This window comes from Phyllopteryx taeniolatus, chromosome 1 (genome assembly GCF_024500385.1).
Source record: "Phyllopteryx taeniolatus isolate TA_2022b chromosome 1, UOR_Ptae_1.2, whole genome shotgun sequence".
Taxonomy (NCBI): Eukaryota; Metazoa; Chordata; class Actinopteri; order Syngnathiformes; family Syngnathidae; genus Phyllopteryx; species Phyllopteryx taeniolatus.
In genome coordinates this window covers 4,946,597-4,974,437 of record NC_084502.1, presented here as the reverse complement: position 1 = coordinate 4,974,437, position 27,841 = coordinate 4,946,597, and the positions used below count along the sequence as shown (strand labels likewise).

At 41.0% G+C, this 27,841-nt stretch overlaps 1 protein-coding gene across 3 annotated transcripts; it reads left to right on the top strand.

Moving 5' to 3' along the window:
* The first annotated feature begins 80 nt into the window (after positions 1-80).
* LOC133472539 (sodium- and chloride-dependent taurine transporter-like) lies at positions 81-26,834 on the top strand. Of its 3 annotated transcripts, XM_061763543.1 has the most exons (15): positions 105-239; positions 2,667-2,794; positions 4,002-4,231; positions 4,306-4,440; positions 10,381-10,615; positions 10,860-10,992; positions 11,255-11,389; positions 12,196-12,299; positions 12,442-12,566; positions 17,647-17,759; positions 20,879-21,016; positions 21,393-21,495; positions 23,420-23,520; positions 23,640-23,810; positions 25,351-26,834. In XM_061763543.1, exons 2-15 carry the CDS (start codon positions 2,784-2,786, stop codon positions 25,504-25,506), a joined length of 1,890 nt encoding a protein of 629 aa, XP_061619527.1. In that variant the 5' UTR covers positions 105-239; positions 2,667-2,783; the 3' UTR covers positions 25,507-26,834. The 3 variants fall into 3 exon arrangements, with proteins under 3 accessions (XP_061619694.1, XP_061619527.1, XP_061619621.1); XM_061763710.1 differs by lacking the exon at positions 2,667-2,794 and having other exon boundaries at positions 81-239; XM_061763637.1 differs by lacking the exon at positions 105-239 and having other exon boundaries at positions 2,648-2,794.
* The last annotated feature ends 1,007 nt before the right edge of the window (positions 26,835-27,841 follow it).

Below are 27,841 nucleotides of genomic sequence, written 5' to 3'. Positions count from 1 at the left end.
AGTGCCAATGAATCAGAAGCAAAACTGCAATTTTTTTGGGGGTGGGGGTGGGTGCGGGCGCCGAGGCTGTGAGTCAGGTGCGCTCGTGGAGACTGTCGCTTTAAGAGGTCGCTGCTTGCATGGAGCTGGTGATTTTCCACTCAAACTCATTAAGGCAAGCGACTCCAACGACCGTCAATTGTCTTAATTGTTTCAATCAACGTTGACCGTGACAAACGCGACGAGGAGCGAGCGGACAGGTAAATCAGCTTCTCGTCTATTTTCACGTGAAGCCAGAAAATGGCATGACACCGTTTTTTGTTTTTTTGCATTGACGGAGCGAGAATGGATGACGTTTCATGTGACGATGAATGATTTGTGGTTTTGGTGTCATTGTCATCTCTTTGTTTTTGAAGATGCCCTGTTTTATTTTGGTGCTGCGGTCCTGAGGGGGGCAAATGTTGGGCAATGAACCCAGTTAGTTTCCCCACGTGAAGCTGATAACGCAATGTTATAATAACCACTTCTCGTTGCTACTTTTTTCCCTCAAGAATAATAATTCAATTAATCAATCACTGATCAGGTAAATTGCCACAGATCATACCTAACCCATACCTATAATTAATTGAAATGCCCTTTAATACACCCACTAACCTTCTTCACATGATCAAAGCTGAGCTCACTTATCCAAAATTGGAAACCTTGAGCATCGTTCCCAATCATAAATTTATGGACATCAACACTAAAATGTTGACGCAGGAGTGTTTATTATAATTTTTTTTAACGCCTTCATCTAGCTTGCAATTCAAATTCAATCTCATTTGCAGCCTTGTTTACAGATTTAAAGGAAAATATCAGATTTTTAATATAGTTTAGTTTAATAATGTTTATACACTACACTAAAACACCATTTACAGTTCTTTTTAAACTCACATTTTCATTCCAGTAGGAATTTTGCTCTCTCAAAACATCGGACATGATTGTGAAGATTGTGTTCTCTCCGCACAATAGTTTACACAGTGGCTGCTAAATGTTACATAACGGATGTAGTCCATAGAGCATGACATGGGCCAAAATGCGATGGATTATGTTGTCATGCAGAGCTTAGAGGGGTCGTGAGAGTGGGATCGTACTTGTCATCCACTGATTCCTCCTCCCCTTGTTAAAGTGTCCAAAACCTGTCGAGCAACCTATCAGTTTCTAATTGATTGTCGCACGTCAGCCATTGTGGACTCACTCTTGGAGCGCTGAGTGGTGTCTAAAAGACACTGGGAGAAAATGTAGCCATATTTCCTTATTAGGTTATGTTATAGGCTGATACTGGACTTGTTTACAGTGCACAGATAATAAAGCACGTGTCATGGCAGAACGGAGGATGGGGATTCAAAGTGGCCTGCATACCAGAACTGCTGCAACATGCTCATTAATAGTGATGCTTGGACGCCAAAGTGTTATGAGGGCGCAAGCATGGTTGATTATTTTTGGGATGCCTCAGTGTGAAACGGAAAATTAGAGGGACTCAGTGTGGCTAGGACTCAGAGTCCAGGAAGAATAGCTTGTACCATGTCCAACAAGTTTACACATGCAACAATAAGCCTTACTAAGATCAACAAGGCAGATTCTTACAGATTTTAAGTTATTTCCCTCATCAAATCAATATTGTGTCCCAGAAGTTTATTTCTTTCAAAAAACTCCAAAGGCTTGTCTTTAAATGTCGTGTGCTTGGGCTCTAATGTGCCGAGGAAATTTAAAGATAGTCTGGCTGTTTTTTTTTGTTTTTTTGTTTTTTTGTTTTTTTTTTCTTTTCCTCTCTCCCAATTTTGCCCCTTCCTCACCAAATCTGACAAATGGCAGACTATCTTAGTTCTTATAAGATTATCCTATAAAATCGTCCTGTAGTCTGAGGTGTGTTAAGAGTGGATTTGTCCCGATAACAGGGTCCGAAATGAGTCGGGGCCATCAATCTTAAATAATAAACGTGTTCAATGTTTACGACCCAAAATTGTGGGAAGCCGACATTTCCCCAAGTCATGACTCGGTGAAATGTGATGTGAAACGGAATGCAGCCAGTCATGAAGAACAATAAAGAGGCTGTAAATAAAAACAAGCGTTTAAATATTTTATTTATTTTTTGTATAAAAAAAGTGGGTCCCCCTAACGGGAAAATAAAGAAGTATTTTCCAAAAAGTATTTTTTTGATGACATCACCATTCTACAACACGTCCCTTCGGAAACACTCGGGAAACATGGGTGCAACAACATATTAGCTAGTGTTTTTTCCCCCTCATTTTTATTAGATCAGCAGTGATCATGCAAGATTTCTTACGTCTTCTAGATCGGAGAGAATCTTTGTGTGGTGGTCTCTGTAAAGGGTTATCGAAGCACACTACACACAATACAACCAAAACTGTTAAATGCCTGATATTTTTTTTAATCTTTGTGTGGGGTCTGTCAAAAATCCTTGTGTACCAGATCGAAAGTATATGTTTAAGCCTCCCTTTGTTTTCCAACCCTAATTTGTCTTCTGCGTCTCCAACTTGAATAAGAAGTGTGTGTGTGTGTGTGTGTGTGTGTCAGGAATAGGTAGCAGTGGGAAGTGGAAATTTACAGTCTCCCATGTTTGTACCTGAGTTGCCTGTCATAGCGAGGCTCCATCCAATCCCTGTTTTGGATTTAATTGTCTTTAGCCGAGGGGCGGGCCCTGCCGTCAGCTCCACTTGTAGTGACCCGAGCTGGCATAAATGCACTCGGTACAGAGGAATGGTGACAGCTGACAACGACAAACTCTTGACATTGTTGCAGCCATGAAGGAAATGTAAGTTTTCTGAATTGCCTTCAATAGAGAATATAATGTTTAATGGACTGATTTGTTTTTCTAAATTATTTGAATCGTAGTAGTTTCATGAAAGGTTAGATGGATAATCTTGTCTTTTTAAAATTGCTTTCTTAGACATCATCTAGGAGATAGAACTGGCGGCTTCTATACAACTGTACAACTCCTACCTAAAATAAAACCCTTTGTTTACAAAATAAATAAAGGCTTAAATCACAAGGACAGCTTGAATGAACTCTTATCTAGCGGACAGCGAGTGTCCCGTCAGCAGGAGTCAGGCGGGCAGGTGCAGAAGTGTTTATGGGAGCAATAGAGGGGAAAGGGAGCGAGAGGATGAGAAACGGTGTGGGTGATATCCAGTTATGTAATGAGGTTGGAGAATGGAAAGCCACTCAGTTTGACTTGTCATGCAAAACAAGAGAGAAATGCCAGGAAATGATGACACACTGGTCACACTTGGACAGAGGGTTGTTGAGTTGAGAGAACTTGTCGATCCCACGATGAACGTTGGAACTTTGATGGAGGGTTGTAAGGTATAAGCCGGCTGTTGTTTATTCTTGTATTTGATTTGGCGCGACATTAGGCAACAGTCATTCACCTTACATTTCACAATACCTACTGACCTATGACCAATATAAACTACCTTAGGTTGGGAAATTGGATGTTGTCAGTAGTCGCTAATAAGTCCTGTCTTTCCTGGAAAGTTACATTATAAGCACTGAAGTGACCGTAGTGTAAGCTGGTGTGTAAGTGGGCTAGGTGTTATCTTCCTCTCTAAATTTGGACCGATGAGTGTTGTCACACAAGATAAATGTCAGCTTTATCAGCTCTTAAGTGTATATTGTGTCTCCTTGCTATTCAACCAGCAATATAAATATTGAAGATTTCCTGCATGAATTCACCTTTTGATTGGTAGATTGTGACTGAGAAAGTTTGCTTAATTTGACAAGGTGGCTTGTCTCGATTTAAATCGGCCACCCAAACATTTCCCGAGTCTTGAATGACCTCCACGCATCAGCTGCTCAGATTAGCAAGATTAGCACCATGCCACTGAATATCATGTACCCAGTGATTACACAGCACTCTGTAACGCAATCAGGAGACTGTATTATCTCCCTAATGCTCGGCGTCTCATCCCGCTCACCTCTGCCTCCGTACGTGCGCTCTCTTCCCTCTCCTTTCGCCGCAGCATGGCCCAAAAAGAGAAGCTTCAATGCCTGAAGGACTTCCACAAGGACACGCTAAAACCCTCACCGGGGAAGAGCCCAGGCACGCGGCCCGAAGACGAGGCCGAAGGCAAGGCGCCACAGAGGGAGAAATGGGCCAGCAAGCTCGACTTTGTCTTGTCCGTAGCCGGAGGCTTCGTCGGATTAGGAAATGTCTGGCGTTTCCCTTACCTTTGTTATAAGAATGGTGGAGGTAGGCAGGAGATGCACAAGACAGAAAATGGTAGTGAGATGTTGTCTGATCAGGTTCCTGTGTCCATCACCTAGGTGCATTCCTCATCCCTTACTTCATCTTCCTCTTTGGGGGAGGCCTGCCCGTCTTCTTCCTGGAAGTGGCGCTGGGCCAGTACACCTCTGAAGGAGGGATCACCTGCTGGGCCAAACTCTGCCCCATATTCACAGGTCAGTCCAAACGCTATCTGCATTCGTGCTCATCATCAAATTAGCCAAGGCGTTTGATACCAATGAGTAATGTTTGGACTGGATTGGATGGATATCTTGTCAGTGATTCCCAACCAGTGTTCTGTGGCGCATTAGTGAACTGTGAGAGATCTTCAGGTGTGCCATGGGGAAATTCTTTAAAAGGGACATTTTCTGGTATTTGGCATGTAATACTGTCTCTATGGTAAATAACGTCCATCCATCCATCCATTTTCTGAGCCGCTTCTCCTCACTAGGGTCGCGGGCGTGCTGGAGCCTATCCCAGCTGTCATCGCGCAGGAGGCGGGGTACACCCAGAACTGGTTGCCAGCCAATCGCAGGGCACATAGGAACAAACAACCATTCGCACTCACAGTCATGCCTACAGGCAATTTAGAGTCTCCAATTCAGGCATGTTTTTGGGATGTGGGAGGAAACCGGAGTGCCCGGAGAAAACCCACGCAGGCACGGGGAGAACATGCAAGCTCCACACAGGCGGGGCCGGGGATTGAACCCGGGTCCTCAGAACTGTGAGGCTGACGCTCTAACCATTCGGCCACCGGTAAATAACGTGATAATATGAATTGAAATCATCCATGTTTTATGTATATGAATTGAAATCGTCCACGTTTTTCTGCTGAGAGGCCTGAAATCAGGTCATTTGAATTTCTCGAGGTTATCAATGTCACTAGCGAAGATTTTGCCTTCCCTTTCCACTCCCACACCAGCGCTGTCAACATAACAAACACGTATGCTCTCACAAGTGGGTCTTCTACACGGAGGCAACCAATCACAGGAAAGGGAGAGTCTTGGCCAAATATGGACAAAGCGGATACAAAACTGGGTCAAACAGAAGTAGCTGTCAGAGGGGCCTTTTCTGGACACTCGTATGACAAAACCAAGGTGTCTTTTAAAAATGAAATTGACACTTTTATACTAAAACCATGTTAGAGAGTCACTATGAAGATCTAAATAGACAAAATACAGGACTTTTAAGTTGGAGTTTCTGTACCTGACTGCAGTTCAATGCCAGTTTGAGAGGTTTTATGGTCGTTACCCTGCCCCAATGTGTAGTACAAATTATACTATCCATGGCAAGTTTCTTGAAACAGGATATTTTCTTGGCAAACCCCAAAGTAGAAGGCCTGCTACTACCACCACTGATGAAAACACCGGAAGTCTGATCGGGTAAAGCTTTATTAATCTCCGAATCATCTGTGAATCCAGATTTTCTTGACGTGGAGTGCCAGTGCAGCCCTAAAATAGACTTTGCCTGGTTTTGCACCGATCCCTGAGTTCGATGTTTACATCAGAGTTGGTAGATAGCAGAAATTTTACTACGCGTTGGAGTCTTGGACAGAAAACGTCTTGGCAGGTGGCAAATTTGCAACGCTGCGCCAATGTTAATTGACGACCAAACAGCCAGGATTACAAAACATACAAAAACTAAGCTGTCAAACACTGATGTCCTCAAGCCCGTCTGAATGATACCTGAAAGGAAATTGAAAAAATCATTACGCACCATTTTTGTGACGTTTGTATTTGGCGGTGTGCCATTAGATTTTAATGTAACATATGTGCCTTGGCTCAATACAAATTGGGAAACAACGTCAATGGCACTTCTCATTCTATACACAACCTGAAGGCCGTACAAGAGATGTATCCCAAATTTTCAGTTTTAACAACAGCTTTATTATCGCGGTTGTTGTTTGCAGTGATGTAAAGGTTTACGGTGTCTAACAAAGAGCTGATAATGTTTTGGCCAGGGGTGGATTATATTTTGTTTGTGTACCTAATATTTAGAAATCGGGCTTCAAGAAATGGCGCGCTGGACCAGACATGAACCTAAAGTTGACTTTGTGCTAACCTGTGACACGTGAAAACTTTTTCCACTCAATGTTACTATATGACCTTTAATATACTATCATTAATCAGCATAGAAATACATTAATTTACTGTGCTTAAAAGCATTATTGCTGAGCACATACCAAGGCACAAATGATGCATTGCAGATCGTGTGTGTGTATAATGCATTGATGGGTTCTTGGTTGCCATGGAAACAGACAAGACAGAAAAAAGACAAGCTGCCTAGCAATGAGCACTGCATGATGTGTTGTCGCTGCACTGTTTGTTTTCACATTGAGGATATTTCTAAAGACTCCGGCATGCTGTTTTGGTCAGGTTCTGTCTTGGCCCATGATGCGGAGCACGTAGACCGTAGCGCTGTGGCCCCCTAAGTACCCCCCACACTCTGTAGTTATGTTCACATGGGACATCGTCTCAAGAAAAGAGCAGAAATTCTGTGAGACCAGAGCTCTAGCAGCTGGTCTCTGCTATCTGAAGCAAAGTCGCTGTGTGTTCATCTGGTACAACAGAGAAAATTCTGCTTGTATCCATCCATGAATTGGCCAATCGCACATCATCACTCACACCTTAATGGATTTTTATCACACCTGTCATCAATTTGCATTTGGCATGACGAGGTGGCCAAGACGATTTGCATAAAAATACTTTGCAAGGAATACTGTGTTGAGGTTCGCAACAAAGTCATCCAAAAAATAGCACTAAATAATTACGGACGCTTGGCCCCATTGACCTCATTTATCCATCCATTTTCTTTACCGCTTATCCTCACTAGGGTCGTGGGCGACCTCATTTATATGAATGGATATTGGTAGTAGTAATGAGTTGTTCAACAACAAGTGCTTTGTTTACACAGACGTCTTTGTCAGTATCTAGTTGTACTGTGGACCCTTGGAGCTTGAATGGCTCAGCGGTAGAACAATGGACAATTTGTCCTGAAATTACAATGAAAATATGGTACAAACATTGAAAAAGAATTTAAAACCCTAACAAAAACGAGATGATAAAATGCCTCGACCTCCCAGTCCTAATTTTTCTTCTTTTTTTTTTTTTTTGTATGCGGGTGTACCCTTTGACCCAGGTATCGGTGATGAGAGAATAAGGGAAACAGTCATGACGATGATTGAAATGAAAAAGGAACTTATTCCCAAAAGCTGTACTCAGCAATAGGTTTTCGTTTACAAATTTGTATTATTGTTTATAAACTGGCGGCACGGTGAAAGACTGGTTAGAGTGTCTGCCTCACAGTCCTGAGGACCGGGGTTCAATCCCCGGCCCCGCCTGTGTGGAGTTTGCATGTTCTCCCCGTGCCTGCATGGGTTTTCTCCGGGCACTGCGGTTTCCTCCCACATCCCAAAAAAAAAAAAACGTGCATGGTATTGACTACTCTAAATTACCCCGTAAGTGTGAATGTGAGTGCTAATGGTTGTTTGTTTGTATGTGCCCTGAGATTGGCTGGCAACCAGTTCAGGGTGTACCCCGCCTCCTGCCCGATAATAGCTGGGATGGGCTCCGGCACTCCCACGACCCTTGTGAGGATAAGCGGGTCAGAAAATGGATGGATGGATTGTGTTTATAAACTGATGGTCGAACAGCCTTCTGGTACATATTTAGTTCTGAAGTTGACTGTAGTTCAGGACTTTTTCTCTGCGTCATTATGGGAAAAGTCAGAAATGTGTTCCTGTCATCATGTTCAAACAAAAGTTGAACTAAGCACCTTAGTTCAGCCTCATGCTACTGTAATATTTTGAGAAATTATATATAAACATTAAGCCATTAAAAACAAGAATAGTTGTCCTGAACAGATCTGTTAAAAAGTGTGGCAATAGAATCGCTAAACAGATGGGTGCCTTTGTGTTCCATGAACATGCTGTTCCTGGAGATGACCTTTCTACACATGCAGACATTGCAATAGACTAAATACAATATTTTCACTTTTGCATTCATCATTTAAAGCGCCACATTTAATAAAAACATCTTAACGCACTGCACTTGAAATCAAATAAGGAAGGACCCCTTTTACAATGGCTCAAATTAATACAAGTGTGTGAAAGGTGTTGAGCTGCATAGTGACAGATCCACAGCAAGTTATCACTCCGCAGCTGTTTGGTTTCATGGTTGCCGCTGACAAATTTAGCCACAGTCGAAGCATTTCGCAGCATAAGAGCCAAATTTGCCTTCAGGAGGAGGTGAAGGTTGACGACAGGGCTAAAAATGGGAGGTCATTACCTGGCAAGACAACATGACTAGAAATGGTCATGTTAGAAGTCGTGTCACGTTGGACATTTTATCTGGTACACCTTCAGTCCTTCATTCTTCGTGGCATAACGCCTTGATGTGTTGTGGGAACATTGCTCAGAGTCTATGTAATAGCATCACGCAGTTGCTTGTGTATTTGGCATCATCACAGTCACGTCGAGCTGCTATGCACTACTTCCCAAAGGTGCTCTATTAGATTGGGATCTGGTGACTGGTGCCAGTTCAATTCAGTGTTCAATGGTCTAAGTAACAATAGTTAGTTAGCTGTTGTGTACACGATGCTCAGTTGGCACTAACTGGGCCAAATTCAGGCAAACAATATCCCCCTACACTGTCATACTTCCAGCAGCCTGAACAGTGGATACGTGGCAGGATAGATTAAGACTGTACATTTGCAATATATATTGGCTACACACAGGATGTCCCAAAAGCCATGAGGCCATCAGTATTTGATAGCTCATGCAGTTTTTGTAAGCATATCATCAGAGCAGAGTTGCAAAATTGCCGCCTGGCAAAATGTTTTTCTGTCCCGAACTGCAGTTCTGCGCCACTTTCAGCTTCATGGTCGTCACACTGCTCCAACAAAGAATTTGCGCCTTTCATGGCAAATTTATCGAAATTAGATCTGTCCTTTACAAACCATGCAGCGGAAGGACTGCCACTGAACACAGATGAAAAGACCCAACTTCTATGGCAGGTGTTTGTGCAAAGTCCAGCAAAGCCTATCTGGACAGCGGCAAACATCTTGCCAAGCAGCACTTTTGCAACATTGCTCCAGTGTCAATTGGCGAGCCATGGGCAAGGCTTACAAAATGATATGCTTCTAAAAACTACAAAGCCTAAGCTGAAAAATGCCGATGGCGTCACATCCAGCCGAGATGATATCTGTAATAAAATAGAAAAAAAGCAAGTGTATAGTGACTTTTGGGACACCGTGTTCTAATTCCGAATTCTGACTCACCATTTAAATGTCATGGCAGAAATCAAGACTCATCAGACTTCATCAGTCTTCTAATTCTAACCTTAATTTCCTGATCTTAACAGAGAGTTCAAATCTTAGACCATGGTACTCAGTCGGAAAAGGGTGGAGTGCTCTCTCCTGCCCAAAGTGGAGGAGTTAGACTCTGTATCGGTCTGACGTGGTGAAGAGGGAGCTGAGCCAAAAGGCGAAGCTCTTGATTTACTGGTCGATCTACCGTACGATCCTACCCTCACGTATAATCACGAGCTATGGGTTGTGACCGAAAGAACAAGACAGCGAATACAAGCGGCCGAAATGAGTTTCCTCCACAGGGTGTCCGGGGTCTCCCTTAGAGATGGGGTGAGACGTTTGGTTATGTGGGAGAGGCTCAGAGTCCAGCCGCTGCTCCTCTGCATCGAGGACGGATCATCACCAGGATCACCCTCCTGGTGAGGTGTTCCAGGCACGTCCCTCAGGACACGCTGGCTAGATTCCCCGGGAAGGGCTGGACCAAGTGTCTCGGGAGAGGGAAGTCTGGGCTTCCCCGCTTAACCTGCTTACCCCTGCGACCTGACCCCGGTTAAGCGGAAAAAGATGGATGGATTGATAGATGGGCATCCACTGTTAATGTAGTTCACTCTTTCCTCTGCATTCCCATTGAGAAGTTATATGACCTGTTCTAGCCTTTCAATCATCACTTGGTTTTGAATCAAATATTCAGAGAAATTATCTTGACTGTCTAAATGAATGTCATAATGAATTGACTTGCTAATTGGATAATTGGCTCCACAGTGACTCACATGTAATGTTGCATATAATTTGCTCTTTCTTGTTTGCAGGTATTGGCTATGCCTCAATTGTGATAGTCTCCCTGCTGAATATCTACTACATAGTGATCTTGGCCTGGGGACTCTACTACCTATTTCAGTGCTTTCAGCCTGAGCTCCCCTGGGCCAAATGCAAGCAGCCGTGGAACACAGAACACTGTGTGGAGGATACGGTTCGAAAGAACAAGTCCCTTTGGCTGGCAGCCAACGTTACCAACTTTACCTCCCCTGTGACGGAATTCTGGGAGTGAGTATTTACTTACAGGCTGTCACACACACCCACACACTTGACTTTGTGTACCATTTTTAATTATCTGCCCATCTGAGATGACAATGGTGCTGTGAATGTTATAACAAAAATCATTGGCTGATTGAAAGCCCCGCCATCTCAACTTGACCATGTCATAGTCCCTTGGCTCTTTTTTAAGTGTTAATAAATAAATAAATAAATAAAGAGCTGCCTATTAGTATGTAATGTCCATCCCGTGCAGACGCAACGTCCTGAGCATCTCCTCTGGGATCGAAGACGTTGGGCCCCTCAAGTGGGATCTGGCCCTTTGTCTGTTAGCAGTGTGGGTTATCTGCTTCTTCTGCATCTGGAAGGGAGTCAAGTCCACTGGGAAAGTGAGTAAGGAGGTGGAGGGAGGTGGTCTGTGATTACTATTGTTTACTTCATTTTTCCTCAAAACTCCCCCTGGGACAGCAGGAAAACGAACTTGACCAAGAAGTATTTATGCGTTTACTGTTGTATTGTTACCTGTAATAGTTTGCTCGATAGCCATTCTTTAAGTAACGCTTATCTTGTCCTGCAATAATGGCTAATGTACCTGGCAGTAATAAATGATAAGGTGTGGCAGGAACATAATGACACCTTTATCCTATGTAGGTCGTGTACATAACAGCAACTTTCCCATTTGTGATGCTGATTGTGCTGCTCGTACGAGGCGTGACCCTGCCGGGGGCATCGGAGGGCATCAAATTCTACCTTTACCCTGACCTGACTCGCCTGCAGGACCCAGAGGTAACACTGGACATTATCTCAAATGTTTGAGTCTTTTTGAGTTATCCAGAAGCAGAATTCTACATTCAGATCAATTTTGTTGCATAAACTGTGGTACCTTGACATACTATATGAGTGCCCCAACCTATGTATGTTCCCCAGTTACCAACTGCCGTTTGATCAGTTTTCTTTTTGATTGTGTTGCAAGCCCAAATTTTGACTACGAACGAGCTTCAGATATTTTACTAAATCATTTATTGAATGGGACAAACAGTGAAACAAACAAATAACTAGGACAAGGGAAGAATCCCTGCATCTCCAAAACCATCACTTTCCATGAAAACAAAACTGCATTTTTCTTGAGCTACTAACATTGCATCCTGATAGAGAGCAAGCCAATTTCAAGTCTTTAGATTTGTGCCATTTTCAACCCTTTAGATTGATCAATAGTTTGGAACACTAACAGACCCACGTGGGGACTGGTCACTAATATCGATTGAAAATATGAAATGGACCAAATTTCATGCTCTTTATAGGCACACACAAATACTACAGCGCGTGCGTGTGATTTTCAGCCTAACTACACTTGTTAAAACCAGTTTATTTCTTTACATTCTCTTATTTTTTCTTTATTAAAAAAATATAACAAAGTTGCGGTGTTTTTTTTTCTGGGTCTGGAACGAATTAATCGATTTTCAATTAAATTCAATTGGGTAAATTTATTTGATATACAGTATGAGTAAATTGAATTTGACGGTTGTGAGGGAATTCAGTTCAATACCTGGACTTGTTGGTTACCAAGTGTCCCCTCTTGTCTAAACTTCAAGGTGTGGATTGACGCGGGTACCCAGATTTTCTTCTCCTACGCCATTTGTTTGGGGGCCATGACATCACTGGGGAGCTACAACAAATACAAATACAACTGCTACAGGTGAGTGGCGCATCCCCTGGGAGAAGGGTGTGGGACGGGTCAGAAGTAGTGACTTGTCCGAGACGGCTGCGTAAAAAGAAAATGGGAACTTCGGTTCCGTGTGTGTTCATTAACAACCTCCCATGACATATGTGTGACATAGGGACTGTTTGCTGCTGGGAGTCCTCAACAGCGGTACCAGCTTTGTGTCTGGCTTCGCAATATTTTCCGTCCTGGGCTTCATGGCACAAGAACAAGGGGTGGACATTGCCGATGTGGCAGAGTCAGGTACGAGGGTCCAAGGTGCTGGCAGTAGTGATGGTGGGCACTGCTGCCAAACAGAAAAGACAATTGGAGACATCAAAAATTAAAAGACAAAAATTAAGAAACGATGCTGAAATGTAGGGGTATCGGCAATTGCACACTCCTTGAGGGGGGGGGGGGGGGGGGGGGAAGCCTCAAAGAACTGTTACACGCCTGCGATTCCTGCTTCACTTCTCCAAGTCCAGATTTCATGATGTGGGTCAGGTGCCAGAGGATTGTGTTGACATCACTTGAACATGCGCACCAATGCAGCTTCCCTTTTTGCTCATGTGTCCTCGTGTCCCACATCCAAGCCGCTCATGTCCTGTTGTAGCGTCGGGACACGGCTAAGAAGATTGCTGGCGATCAGCTCAACACTGCTAGTGATGCTCCTCCTCCTCCCAGTTCAATGAACAATCTTTGATTTGCCAGAGGTGGATCATATCCATTCTGTTGGATTTATTTATTTTTTTTCCATTGCCGTATGGTCTTCGACTGGGATGCGCCTTCTTTCAGCATGTCCGCTGCTGTAGTTAATCAACTCTTGGTTGGCTTCAACACCAATGCAGTCCTGTGACCACAAATGACATGATCATGGCTGTATGACTGTGATAGTTCATGTGAACATATAATATTTTCAGTTTTCTCTTTCATAAGAGTACGGTTTTGCTAATGCTAAAGAAAAACGACTACAATCAAACCTGTTTCTGACATCAGACAACTTCACTACCACTCACTCTATTTGATTTTTTTTTTGCAATTCACCGTCACTTGCATAGCTGCCACCATGTTTGACACATGATGTGGTATGCTTTGGATCTATAAAATTTATACAAGGTACACGTTCAATGAGATGAATACCTCACGGTCCCTTTAAAGTGAATGTCTTGTAAAAATTAAACATCATAGGAGAGTGTTGTTAACCAAACCATTTGCACTACCTCTCACACTCACGGTCTTAACCATGTAGCCAGCAAAAAGCATTACAGTTAACCAGAATTCATGGCAGTGATGTTCTAAACTACAGTACTGTAGTTGTAGAAAATCAAGCTAAACTTTGCTCCGTACTTGCATTTGTTCCCTTCGATATTATGTGTGCATTAGCTATTCCTTAGGCTAAGGTTGGTATTTGTGAATTTATATTGTAAAACTCTGACTGTGGCTTGTGTTTGAAACGGATAAGGTACTCGGGTTTCTTTAGCTGCAGAGAACATTAACCTGATTGACCTTCTTGGAGTCATTACGGCCACATTTATATCAATTGGCCTATAAAGATGACTTTATCAGAGATGTGCAACTGACTAACTGCACTAAACTGACTTTTGGAGGAAAAAAAATAATCTGTGACGCACTGAGTCTGCAATAAATGAACCATGAGATAGCAAGGGGTTACTGTACTTGTCGATGTACGGCCTTGTCGCTTACTGTGCGGCAGGACAAAGAAGTACAGTAACTCGCAATTTCGCGGTTAACCACTGATGTGAACGAAGGTGTTCAAGTTTTTATATAGTGGAGGAGGGGCGACTCATGCTAAAACTGGTCCAACCGCATCCAAAAATCAGGAAAACCTGAAATGGTAAAAAAAGTTTAATGCTATATCTCCTCAACGTGAGTACAACATAGTTCTCTCTTTGCACATTTTCAGCAATTATCTTCAAACATGTATAACCCCAATTCCAATGAAGTTAGGAAGTTGTGTTAAACATAAATAAAAACAGAATACAATGATTTCCAAATCATGTTCAACCTATATTTAATTGAATACACTACAAAGACAAGATATTTAATGTTCAAACTGATAAACTTTATTGTTTTTAGAAAATAATCATTACTTGGAATTTTATGGCTGCATACGTTCCAAAAAAGATGGGACTGGTGGCAAAAAAGAGGAATGCTCATCAAACACCTGTTTGGAACATCCCACAGGTGAACAGGCTAATTGGGAACAGATGGGTGCCATGATTGGGTATAAAACGAGGGTCCCTGAATTGCTCAGTCATTCAAAAGGAAAGATGGGGCGAGGTTCACCTCTTTGTGAACAAGTGCGTGAGAAAATAGTCGAGCAGTTTAAGGACAATGTTCTACGTATAATTGCAAGGAATTTAGGGATTTCATCATCTACGATCCATAATATTATCAAAAGGTTCAGAGAATCTGGAGAAATCACTGCATGTAAGTGGCAAGGCCGAAAACCAACATTGAATGCCCGTGACCTTTGATCCCTCAGGCGGCCCTGCATCAAAAACCGACATCAATGTGTAAATGATATCACCACATGGGCTCAGGAACACTTCAGAAAACCAATGTCAGTAAATACAGCTACATCCGTAAGTGCAACTTGAAACTCTACTATGCAAAGCAAAAGCCATTTATCAACAACACCCAGAAACGCCGCCGGCTTCTCTGGGACCGAGCTCATTTAAGATGGACTGATGCAAAGTGGAAAAGTGTTCTGTGGTCCGACGAATTTACATTTCAAATTGTTTTTGGAAATTGTGGACGTCGTGTCCTCCGGGCCAAAGAGGAAAAGAACCATCCGGACTGTTATGGACGCAAGGTTCAAAAGACACCATCTGTGATGGTATGTGGCTGTGTGAGTGCCAATGGCATGGGTAACTTAAATATCTGTGAAGGCCCCATTAATGCTGAAAGGTACATACAGGTTTTGGAGAAACATATGCTGCCATCCAAGCCACGTCTTTCTCATGGACGCCCCTGCTTATTGCAGCAAGACAATGCTAAACCACATTCTGCACGTGTTACAACAGCGTGGCTTCGTCGTAAAAGAACTAGACTGGCCTGCCCGCAGTCCAGACCTATCTCCCGTTGTCCTCAGTTCCCAAACATTTATTGAATGTTGTTAAAAGAAAAGGTGATGTAACACAGTTGTTAACATGACCCTGTCTCAGCTTTTTTGGAACATGTTGCAGCCATAAAATTCTAAGTTAATGATTATTTGCTAAAAACAATAAAGTTTATCAGTTTGAACATTAAATATCTTGTCTTTGTAGTGTATTCAATTAAATATAGGTCGAACATGATTTTCAAATCATTGTATTCTGTTTATATTTGTTTAACACAATGTCCCAACTTCATTGGAAGGGGTTGTAGAAACAAATTCCTGACTTCACTTTACAATTTGAAGGTTCTGTATTTTTCAAAATTCAAAATTCCCATTTATAGCCTTCAACAGCATATTTGTCATACCTGTAGTATTTTTTTATACTGTATTGGTTTTTAGATATGTATTATCTGTTTTAACTGTATGCTGTTTTGTCAGACTTGCTGTTTTGGGAAACAGTAGTGGTTTATCTTATTCCCCGGTGCCATGCGGTTAGGATAACTGTTAATGATTTACTGTTGCAAAAGAGAGAGCGCATTCTTTTTCCCAACGTAGAATGCAAGCAGAGTATTGAGCGTAGCTGATGAGTTGACATGAGAGAGCGCTGAATGATGTCCCAGCTCCATGAACATGATTAAAGCTCAGACTCGTCATCTAAATCCCCAATTGCTATTCGCATTGACAATAACAAATGACTAGAAAATCACAATCGAATCGTTACACCGCGTACTATTCTGAAATAAAGACACGTCATTCACCAATGAATGAAAACTCCAATTTGACTATTTTAAAACAATGTACAGTCCTCCTGGTTAAGTCCTGGTTGCGTTTTTTTGGGGGGTTGCCGATTTTGTCACACCACAATAGAAAACTTTTGGTTGGCGCGTTTTAGCCAAACATTGCCAAAACTTATTTTTTCCTCAAAATGGCTTACTTTAACCAGGATCACTCACCGCATAGTGACGGTGGTCTGTTGTGCACCAGCCTCTGTGCCATGCTGGCTGGCAACATCTGCTCCTACTAAGCCAGCTAGTTAGCTTAGCTGCTGGTTTGTCATTTTTCATTCATTCATCTGCCAGGATGTGATGAATGACTCTTAACTTTATCCAAATCATCGGCCGTGGTCATAGTCTGCCATGAACGTCCGTGGAGCCCCTCATGGACTTGATGCCTTGCTCTGTGGAGATTATTGTTTCGGTGATAGTGTGGCTCCGTGATCAGCGTGATTGGGTACAATTGTGGCTACAACTGCGCATGCACAGTAAATCAGAAGGGCGGTGGAAGTAAACAAAGCATTGCAGCTCGAGTTAGAATAAAATACGAATAAAAAGCGGTTCGGAAAATGGATGGATGGATGGATGAATGAATAATTTTTACTTGCGCTATGAACGAATGGCTGGCAATTCAGATGCACTCGCAAGTCCGCATGGAATCCTGAATCATTTTCTCATTCGTATGAACACGAATGAGTTATTTTTATTGTATTGCTTGTTTTTTTTAATTTAAAATATATATTTTTTTAACTGTTTGTACCTTAAGTGGCTTGAAAGTTGCCAGAAATAAAAAATACAAGTATTATATATTAATTGTAAATGTAAAATAAAAAAAGCTTCAGAGGTGATTAAGCATCAGGATTTTGATGTAATTTTTGTTGTTTTTTGGCTCTAATGAGGAGAAAATAAAATATTGTATGCCTGCAATGCATTTCTTCACAGTACTCACTCCCATGAATTGAAGGCGTATTTTATGGCAGATATACGAGTGACTAGGTGAACTATACGACCAATTAAAACTGAAGTTAATGTAAACATTGTCTATTGAGGCGAAGTTTGTGATTTCGTGCATTGTCACTCATTTTATTACCTTTTATTGCTGTCCTTTAAGTAAACGCATCCTGGGCACAAGAGCGTCTGTAGCAATTCGACGACTCCACACACAATGCACACTATTTTTATTTTATTTAATTTTTTAACCTATGAGCTGTTCTCTAGATTAGGTCACATTTCCTGTAGATTACAGGGAATGCCAGACCTTGTTCAGCCTCAGTAGCTCAGCTTTTTCATGAATTTATTTATTTTTTTCTTCCAATATGCTCGTGAGGATAAAGCGGTACGGAAAATAGATGGATGGATGCTTATGTCGTCCAATCTTAAATTAGACAAGAGTTGTTAACGCTGTCCTTTACCCCCTCTCCTCCCCTTCCCCAATCTGTTTTCCCTCCAGGTCCCGGCTTGGCCTTCATCGCTTACCCTAAAGCAGTGTCCATGATGCCGTTGCCAACTTTCTGGGCCATCCTCTTCTTTATCATGCTGCTGCTACTTGGTCTTGACAGCCAGGTATGCACTCAGTGTATGACATTGGTATAAAATACAGCGCTGTGAAAAAGTATTTTCTTCCTTCTCAAAACAGTTTCCCCTACTTTGTTTAGGATTATCAGACAAATGTAAATATCAGACAAATATAACCCAGAGGAATTTAAAATGCTGTTTTTAAATGATTTCATTTATTAAGAAAAACTATTCAACGTTACCTGGCCCTGTGTGGAAAAAGTAATGGCCCCCTAAACCTAATAACTGGTTGGGCCATCCTCAGCACCAACAACTGAAAGCAAGCGTTTTCTATAACTGGCAATGAGTCTTTCATATCTCTGTGGAAAAATTTCAGTCCACTCTTCCTTGCAAAATTGTTTGAATTCAGCAAAAATGGAAGGTTTTCGATCATGAACGGCCTTTTAAGGTAATGCCACTGCATTTCAATCGGATTGAAGTCTGGACTTTGACCAGACTACTCCAAATCCTTGATTTTGTTTTTTTAAGCCATTCAGAAGTTGACTCGCTGGTGTGTTTTGGATCGTTATCCTGCTGCAGAACCCAAGTGCGCTTCAGTTTGAGGTCACAAACTGATGGCGGAACATTCTCCTGTTTAATTCTGTTTAAGAGCAGAATTCATGGTTCCATCAATCACAGCAAGTTGTCCAGGTCCTGAAGGAGAAAATCAGCCAAGACCATCACACTACTACTACCACCATGTTTGACTGTTGGTATGATGTTTTTTTTTTCCTGAAATGCTGTGCTACATTTACGCCAGATGAGATGCACACCTTCCAAAAAGCTCAACTTTGATCTGGTCTGTCCATATATTACTCCCCCAAAAGTCTTTTTTGCAAAAATAAGACGAGCCATTCAGATGTTTTTTTTTTACCCGCAAAAGTAAAACAAGCCTTTGTTCTTTTTGATCAGCAGTGGTTTTTGCCTTGGAACCCTTCCATGGATGCAATCTTTGCCCAGTCTCTTCCTTATTCTTGTCATGAACACTCACCTTTAGAAGTTGTCCTGAGTTCCTTTGTGGCCTCCTGAATGAGTCATTGCTGTTCTCTTGGGGATTTATCTTTGTAGGCCAGCCACTCCTAGGAAGTTTCACCACTGTTCCATAATTTCTCCATGTGAGGATAATGGCACTCCCTATCGTTCGCTGGAATCCTAAAGCTTTAGAAGTAACTTTTGTAACCTGTTCTGGAATTTCTTTGGATCGTGACATTTTGTTGCAGCTTTTTTAGATATTTTGTCTGACTTGATTTTGTTTAAGTGATTTATTGATTGAACAGGTCTGGAAGGAATCAGGCTTGGGTGTGATCAGTGAAAACTAACCGAACGTTGTGATTAGTCACAATTAAGTCATGATTTGACAAGGGGGGTAATTACTTTTTTCAGGGACGGGTAATTTTGTTTAGTTTTTTTCCCCTTAATAAATGAAATCACCATTTAAAAACATTTTTTTTTTTTTTTTTTTTTGTAGAGCTCTCAGTGCCATTAGGCACACAAGGCCGCACTTGTGGTTTGTGTAATCCGTAGTGTTTTACGGGAGCAGGTGATTGGCCGACTGCCCAATCCCAGCACTGGTATTCCAAGGTGGTCTCCCATACAGGTACTAACCAGGACCGACCCTGCTTAGCTTCTGAGATGGGAAGAGATCGGGCATTCTCAGGGTAGTAGATCTTAAACATTAAAGTGGGTAAACTATGCAAAAATATAAGAATTTGAGGAGGGGGCCACTACCTTTTCACGGCGCTGTACATTTTCTTCAATATACCCGATACCTGAGAGGCACAATGCAGTATGGAAGACTCCATCTTGACATACGATATGTAAACCTTTTTCCTCCACTCCTGAGTTAAACAAGTCTTTTTCCACACCACTGTTGTTTAAAGAAAATCTCTGTCCACATTACCAAAGTGCATAGACAAGATAAAGTCCAAATATTCTGTATATCCATCTTGACCAATCGGTTAGCTGTGACATATTACTGTGCATTTTGTTTGATTATGTGTAACTTTGAAGATAGCTCATTAAGAATAGACCATATCAAACAAAAATGCACACATCCTAAAGGTATGAATGTAACCAACATTTCTATTAGAATCATGGGCACGACATTAAAACAAATCAAATAATCAGTGCTAAAAAAGATGATCTGTCATGAAATGCATGTAGTAATAAGCTACAGTGGATAATAAGTCGACACCTCAGTTCAAATGCTGGGTTTATATATATATATATATATATATATATATATATATAAAAGAGACTAAAACAATTTCAAAACTTTATCCACTTTTTAATGTGACCTTTAACATGTACAACTCAGAGTTTAATTTTTTATTTATTTTATTTGAGAGAGAGAGGGGAAATTAAAACAAACTGAGATAATGTGGTTTCATAAGTGTGCACATCATTTTATAACTGGACCAAAAAGTTCAACTTTGGTTTCAAAATTTAGCTAAACACACTTAAAAATTGGAAAATGTGTTATGGTGCGATGGAACTAAGGTGTTTTTTTTCTCAGCTGAAACCGGGGCATAAGTCAAGGTGAAGGAAATTAATAACACTTCCAAATAACAGTCATTGTAAGCACAAAAGCTTCAGGCTTCTGTTACAAAGGCAAAAAAAAAAAAAAAAGGGAAAGCTTCCTGGAACCTCTGAACTTTATTTGGGATTAATCAGAGGCACTTTAAAAAGTTGCAGGTTTGTGGCAAATCTGAGTTGAACATAGGTTTGAATGAGTGGTTAATTCTGAACAGTCAAATTCCCAGTGAGAAGAGGGTGTGCACACTTGTGCAATCACATGAGCTCAGTTCTTTACTTTTATTTACTCTGAAAGACAAAGTATCAATTGTTGTGCAGGTTATAAGTTACATTAATGGTGGAAAAGGTTTTGAACTGATTTATTATGGTCTAATTAAAAAAGTAATTTTTTGATATTACAAACACCTGGCATTTGAACAAGGGTGTGTTATGTGACTTTTTATATCCACTGTACACAAAACTACTCCTGCTGGCTAGAATATAAATGGATAAAAATGCCGGAGTAGTTCACCTACTGTGTAGAGCGTATTATGATATTGATAGCATCATGGTCACTGACATCTACTAACAGTTTTTTTTTTTTGTCTGTGCAGTTTGTTGAAGTGGAAGGACAGGTTACTTCCATTGTGGATCTGTATCCGTCCCTCCTCAGAAAGGGCTACCGGCGAGAAATCTTCATCGCCATCATGTGTTTCATGAGCTATCTCCTGGGACTCGCCATGGTAACCAAGGTAAGCCATCACTTGGAGCCTGAGATGATCCTGTTTGGAGAAGCTAAAGAAACTCGCGATAACGTCACTGACTTTCCGCTGGCCTTCATGTTACGACCAAATACGGCTTCCTACTGTTTCTCTTCTCGCGTTCCTGTGCATCCTTGAATGGAATAATTGGTCATCTTGCATTAGCTGTAGTTAACTGCGCTTCAGTGAGCTTTCAGAACCTGGTCAGCTCTGCTCCAGCTGGTCGGGCGCCAACATTCTTGTACTTTACATTCAACATCCCGGCCGACCATCTGTTTTAATGTCGCTTTCCATCTCGGCAACAGTCTTTCACTGCACACACGCACATCAGCAGAGGGCTTGATGCCAGTATTCTTCTTCTTCCCAGGGTGGCATGTACGTCTTTCAACTCTTTGACTTCTATGCAGCCAGCGGTGTGTGCCTCTTGTGGGTTGCATTCTTTGAATGCATTGCTGTAGCCTGGGTTTATGGTAAGTGGAAGTGACTTGGATTGTTTTTTCCGTCAGCTGTTTATCAAAGTAATGATCCTGAAGTGTTGCAGAAACACAAATCAACTCTGTGGTAAACACAAGGGCCCTTGTGGATCTGTTCACACCATTTGTGAGGGTGATGGTGAGGGGATTTATTTTTTTAACTACATCTTAACTGGCCATCCAACAATATTAAGTTACAGCGAAAGAAAGGCTTCATAGTCCAAAATAACTCTTTATATTTCCATGGTAACGAAACTAGCACGGAATGGTAAAATCTATTGCGCATTTGATCAGCTACGGGGCCAATTATCCATCCATCCATCCATCCATTTTCTGAGCCGCTTATCCTCACAAGGGTTGCGGGAGTGCTGGTGCCTATTCCAGCTATCATCGGGCAGGAGGCGGGGTACACCCTAAACTGGTTGCCAGCCAATCTCAGGGCACATACAAACAAACAACCATTAGCACTCACATTCACACCTATGGGGCAATTTAGAGTCGTCAATTAACCTACCATGCATGTTTTTTTTTTGGGATGTGTGAGGAAACCGCAGTGCCCGGAGAAAACCCATGCAGGCACGGGGAGAACATGCAAACTCCACACAGGCGGGGCTGGGGATTGAACCCCGGTCCTCAGCCTGTGAGGCAGACGCTCTAACCAGTCGCCCACTGTGCCACCATCTGCCTGTAATATAGTCAATTTGTTCCAGCCCATATGGTGCCCAAACCCATATTCTTTCATAATTTTTCGCTTTACACACGACTAATTTATTGTTTTTTTTTGTTTATCAGCATGGAAGAATCTCTGAAAGTTCTGAACTCTCGTTTCCATGACAGTGAGCAGAATAATTAGAGCTGTCAAATTAATCGATTATCAAATTAATCGACAACTGTTAATGCCACATCTATCTTCGCATTATGCTGGCAACATGATTGAGTTAGCAAGATGAGCTTATCAAATGTGGACAATAAAACTATGTAAGAATATTTAAATTTATCATTTTACTATTTCTCACACAACCTAGCAGAGCACTGTGTGGGACATGCCAAAATCAAAGTACATCAATGGGGCAAAAAAAAAAAAATATATATATATAGTGAAGGAAACACATTTCAAGATAGCATTGTACTGGTATGTGTAATTTATAATAAGACCTGAGAGTTTCATTATTCAGCTACATTTTCAGGACAGTGATTCTGCTGAGGATAACAAACTTATTGACCCAGATATGACATCACTGTCTGAAAAGCAATTATCTTCACATTTGATGAGCTTTTTGTTTATTTAAATTGGTTGGCAAATATTTTATTAAAAGATTATGAAAGTCAATTACACAGGATGATTGACATTAGCAAAATATGCAGCGTATACTGTATGTGAATGTTTTTAAATTCAGGTTAAAATCTGTTATTTTTCCTCATGCTTCAGATTGAGCACTTTAAAAAAAAAAAAAAAAAAAAAAATCTTGCACTGTACATTCTTTTAGTAAATTTAGTAAGCTATCTTTTATTTTCTGTGCTTTGTTTTTAAATGCTGATTTCGCTTTGTATTTAAATGTTTTTAATGTAAAGCACATTGAGTTACCTTGTATATGAAATGTGCTACATAAATAAAGCTGCCTTGCCTTCATATTATATTTTATATATTTTTGAGTTTGCATTATTCTTGGGAGTACCACAGGTTTTGTGCACGAGTTGACGCATACAGTGCACTGCTGTTATTGAAGAGAAATGTCCCCGTGAACTAGTTCTGCCGGGGACATACTAGGTGGCGGTCAAGCTAAGATTGTTACAAGATACGACCTTATTTCCAGATATATATGGATAAGAGCTTGTAAAGTCACAAAGAAATTTCCTCGTTAACGTGTATCTTGGAGGGCCTTCTTCAATAACAATGTTCTTTCTCATCAATGTTTGTCAGGAGTTGATAATTTCTATGATGGAGTTGAGGATATGATTGGCTACAGACCAAACCCGTGGATGAAATGGAGCTGGACCATCATCACACCGGTCCTCTGCATGGTGAGACCTCCGCTTTGGACTTAACCTTTCTTGTCAAAGAGTTAGGGTGGACCCACGTGGCCAACCTTGATGTCGTACTTTACGACTTGAACTAAAACTCGACTGTGTTTGTCCCTCAGGGCTGTTTTGTCTTCTCCCTGGTCAAGTACAAGCCTTTGACCTACAACAAAGTGTATGAATACCCCGACTGGGCCATCGGCCTGGGCTGGTGCTTGGCCTTGGCCTCCATGATCTGCATCCCCATGGTGATGGTCATCAAGATCTTGCAGTCTGAGGGACCCCTCATTGAAGTGAGTGGATATAAAGGGACGGTTTGAGGAACAGGAAATTTACGTCCTTGCAAATTAAGCTAGAGAAAGATGGAAAAAGAAATTGCTTGCATCTCTTAAAGTGATACATCTGCCACTACCACGAAAAATACAACACAGTGGACCTCCTCTATATGTATAGTCCCAACCACTAATAGCGAAAATCCGCAAATAATTAACGCCCATTATAATTCCCTTAAACTTTTTTTCTCTGAAAAAAGCTTGAATACCAGGAAAACACCGCCCAAAAAAAGGGATAGGTTCCCCCCCCAAAAAAATCTGTTAAATCGAGATTCCACTGTACACATCGTTAAAAAGTGCATTAAAAGTACACGATGTGTTCCTGTACACTTGTCAACCTCAGATTTGTTCTGATTTGAAAACCTTTTTCAAAAACTCTTGTCATTATTTGGGGTTGAATGACTAAATATTTTTTTGTAGTTGACTATATAATGTGATGACAGTAGATTAATCGATGATGACATTATTTTTTTAGTACAGTACAGCAGTCCCCAACTTTTTTTGTGCAGCCGACCATTTTCACGTAAGACGTATTTTGATGGGCCGGTACAGAAACAAATTAGAACAAATTATTAAAACGACAACTCTTATTACGTTGAATGTAGCCCTGCATATGTTTTTCTCTTCAAGCAGCTGACTGGTCTTAATCCTGTGTTCCACAGGATAGCGTCTTAGAAGACGGGACATCGTAGCCAGACTCAAAATAATTAACAGTTTCTGTGTTTCTATTTAATTTGTGCTTGTAACATATTTGAGGATGGACTTGCATATTTTTGGATTTCCACACACTTGTAGCATAGTACGTCCGTATGCCGTCGTACGACAAGAGTTACGATACAGTGTTGTAAAATGAAACAAGTGTTGTGATATAAATAAATCTCTCATTATCGCACAGTTGTTGCCTGCGCATTCACTTGGCGACGCTGCCCTCGTTCCTCGACGACAGTCCTGTTGTCCAGCTGGTTTGAATGTTTTCAAGTCTAGCGGCGATCGGAATAGCTGAAGCTAGCAAGGCTAACCGCTATTCTCACTCACAACAGTCTTATTTTCGTAATCACTGGACGTCTAAAAAAATCTGTTGCCTCGTTGGCCGGACATTTTGCTGCTCCACAGAGCTGCGGCGATAGGAGCAGACAGCCGAGTCGAAGGGCCTTTTATGAATTGGACGAAATGCCAAAAATATATGATTAGTGATTTGTCGACGTCGAGCTTTAAACATCGATGCGCAGTAGTAAAGATGACTCGTTGACAAGTGGACTAATCAGTTCAACCCCTATTCGCTTTCACAAAAACTTTATTTACGCTACAAATAATGTGTGAAAAATAGTTAAATGAAAATAAGGTTTTCCAGGAAGTTATAAACTAGGGGTATTGGCTTTATTCTAATCTCCACCCTCTCCTGAGTTTGAATGAAGTTCTCTTCTATCGAGAATGTACGGATGGATGCAAATGTTATGCGTTTTGTCGGCGATAATCACCTTGCGTCGCCTCTTTCACGCAGCGGATCAAAGCGGTGGCAGCGCCGGCGAAGTCGGGCGTGAGCTCCCGGCCCAAAGAGTACATGGCGAAGGGCAGCGAGCTGACGCAGCCCCTGGACCCCAACGGGAACAACGGCTTGATCAAGCCCACCCACACCATTGTAGAAACAACCATGTGAGCGCTCTCTGTGAGAGGAATAAGATTGATGTGCTTTCTGTGTACTTATCGTATTTGCTAACGTTGGTAGGTTTACAACGACCCGCGTATTCACCTTTAGAGATTCTGTAGTTTATCTATGAGGAGACGTATATCAATGTGATTTGCTCTATTTTTTACCGTATCGATATTGTAAATGTTTCAACTGTTGTTGCAGTAGTTGGCACTGATCGTAGGCAGTACAGTATTTTATCATAGATCATGTTCAATGTTTACTACCTTTCTTCTTGTTGATTCCGGAGAGATAAGGAATTTTTTGGGTCGGACAAAGAATGAGCAATGAAATTCCCACTTCTCTTAAATTCAGCAAACTTAACATGTTTAAAAAGGTAGGCGAACACCTGAGATGACTGCAGCTGCTTTGTTACTGAGCTAATTTTTCCAGTTTATCTGAATCTGAATAACAAACTCTCTCTCGTCTATAGGTGATTGTGAGCACAAATCTGTTAGGCACAGTTAAACATGCAGCATTTACACTGCAGGACCTTGCTTTTATTTCAAGGCCTTGGCCAAATCCAGTGATAAGCACGGTCATATTAAGGTTCATAAAAATAATAATAAAAAAAAAACCCTAATATGATCAAAATCACAACCATGAAAAATAAGTGACATTTTAGAGTATCTGTACACTGCTTGTTGTGACTGCTAAATTCAGTCCCAGTGCATTGTTTTGGAACCCTCTTTGCACTTTATTGCTGTTTCACCTTTGTTGTAGAGTTTGATTTTATTGTTGTAATGTGTTGCAACTGTGTGTAGAACACGCTTCAGCGGGATATATTTTACCACAAGTTTTAGAATGTGTAGGAATCGAAAATAATACAGCTGGATTTATACATAATCTGTATATAATGCAAGTAGAACTTATTTTTTTTTTCAACATCTTGACAGCTCTATTGTTCATTTCAACAGCAGATGTGGTTATTTTTAGTTTTTAACATTGATTTGAACCAGTTGTATAGTAGAATTGCAATTGTTTGTAAATCACATATGCCTTTTGTAACAATTTTGTACATCATACAAAAACCATGACTGATTCTTTTAGTGACTACTCAGAAATGTGTTTTAATTACAATAGTCAGTGTAGTAATGGCAACTTGCTAATGTTCAATGTTATGAATTATTTGGACTCAAATGCAATAATGTATTCACAAAAGCAACAACTCTTAACAGCTTTGTCCACTAAAAATCTAAATGTACCAAAGTATGTTTGTGACTCACATTTGTCTCCGTTTAGATGCACATTGCATCATTCATTTCCACATAGAGTACAAATAAACACTTTCTTGAAAATGCTTGTTTTTTTTTTTAAACTTGCATTCATGACTTGTAACTTTTAGTGCAATATACAATCCATCCATTTTCTGAGCCCCTTCTCCTCACTAGTGTTGCGGGCGTGCTGGAGCCTATCCCAACTAACATCGGGCAGGAGGCGGGGTACACCCTGAACTGGTTGCCAGCCAATCGCAGGGCACATACAAACAAACAACCAGTCGCACTAACAGTCACACCTACAGGCAATTTAGAGACTCCAATTAATGCATGTTTTTGGGATGTGGGAGGAAACTGGAGTGCCCGAAGAAAACCCACGCAGGCACGGGTAGAACATGCAAACTCCACACAGGTGGGGCCGGGGATTGAACCCCAGTCCTCAGAACTGTGAGGCTGACGCTCTAAACCAGTCGTCCACCGTGCCGCCAATATACAATCTATAGCAATACATGTTTTTATACAATACTAAAGTCAATGGAAAGAGAATTGTTTTTACTTTTATAAATTTAGTTACATTTAGTAACATGATTATATTTTAATTTAGTTTTTCAATATTGTTTTAAAAAGAGGCAATCTTGTAGTTCTACTCCCTACAGTACATGCAACAATAGATTTTAAATGAAAATAAATCCAGTCAATAGTTTAGTATTTTTTTTTTTTTTTGATTGAACGGAAGCACGTGTGCTCAACCTCAAAACTGATAGGACTGAAGGGTCAGAGTGCAAATGAACTTTGTGAAAGCAAAAAAGAATATTCGTCAATTGCCCTATCTCAACCCAATAGAGTATGATTTTCACATATTGACAGAACGGAGCACAAGAATACATAAAAATTGCTGATTTGAAGTTCTTTACACAAATCTTAGTCTATACACTTAAAATGTTTTTATGTTAAATTTGTGATGGTGTATTAACGCAAAATCATAAACACTCCTGTCATCGTTCTAATACAGTGCTGTGAAAATATATTGGCCCCTTCTCAAATTCTTTATTTTTTGCATAGTTTCCCTACTTTAACGGTCACCATTT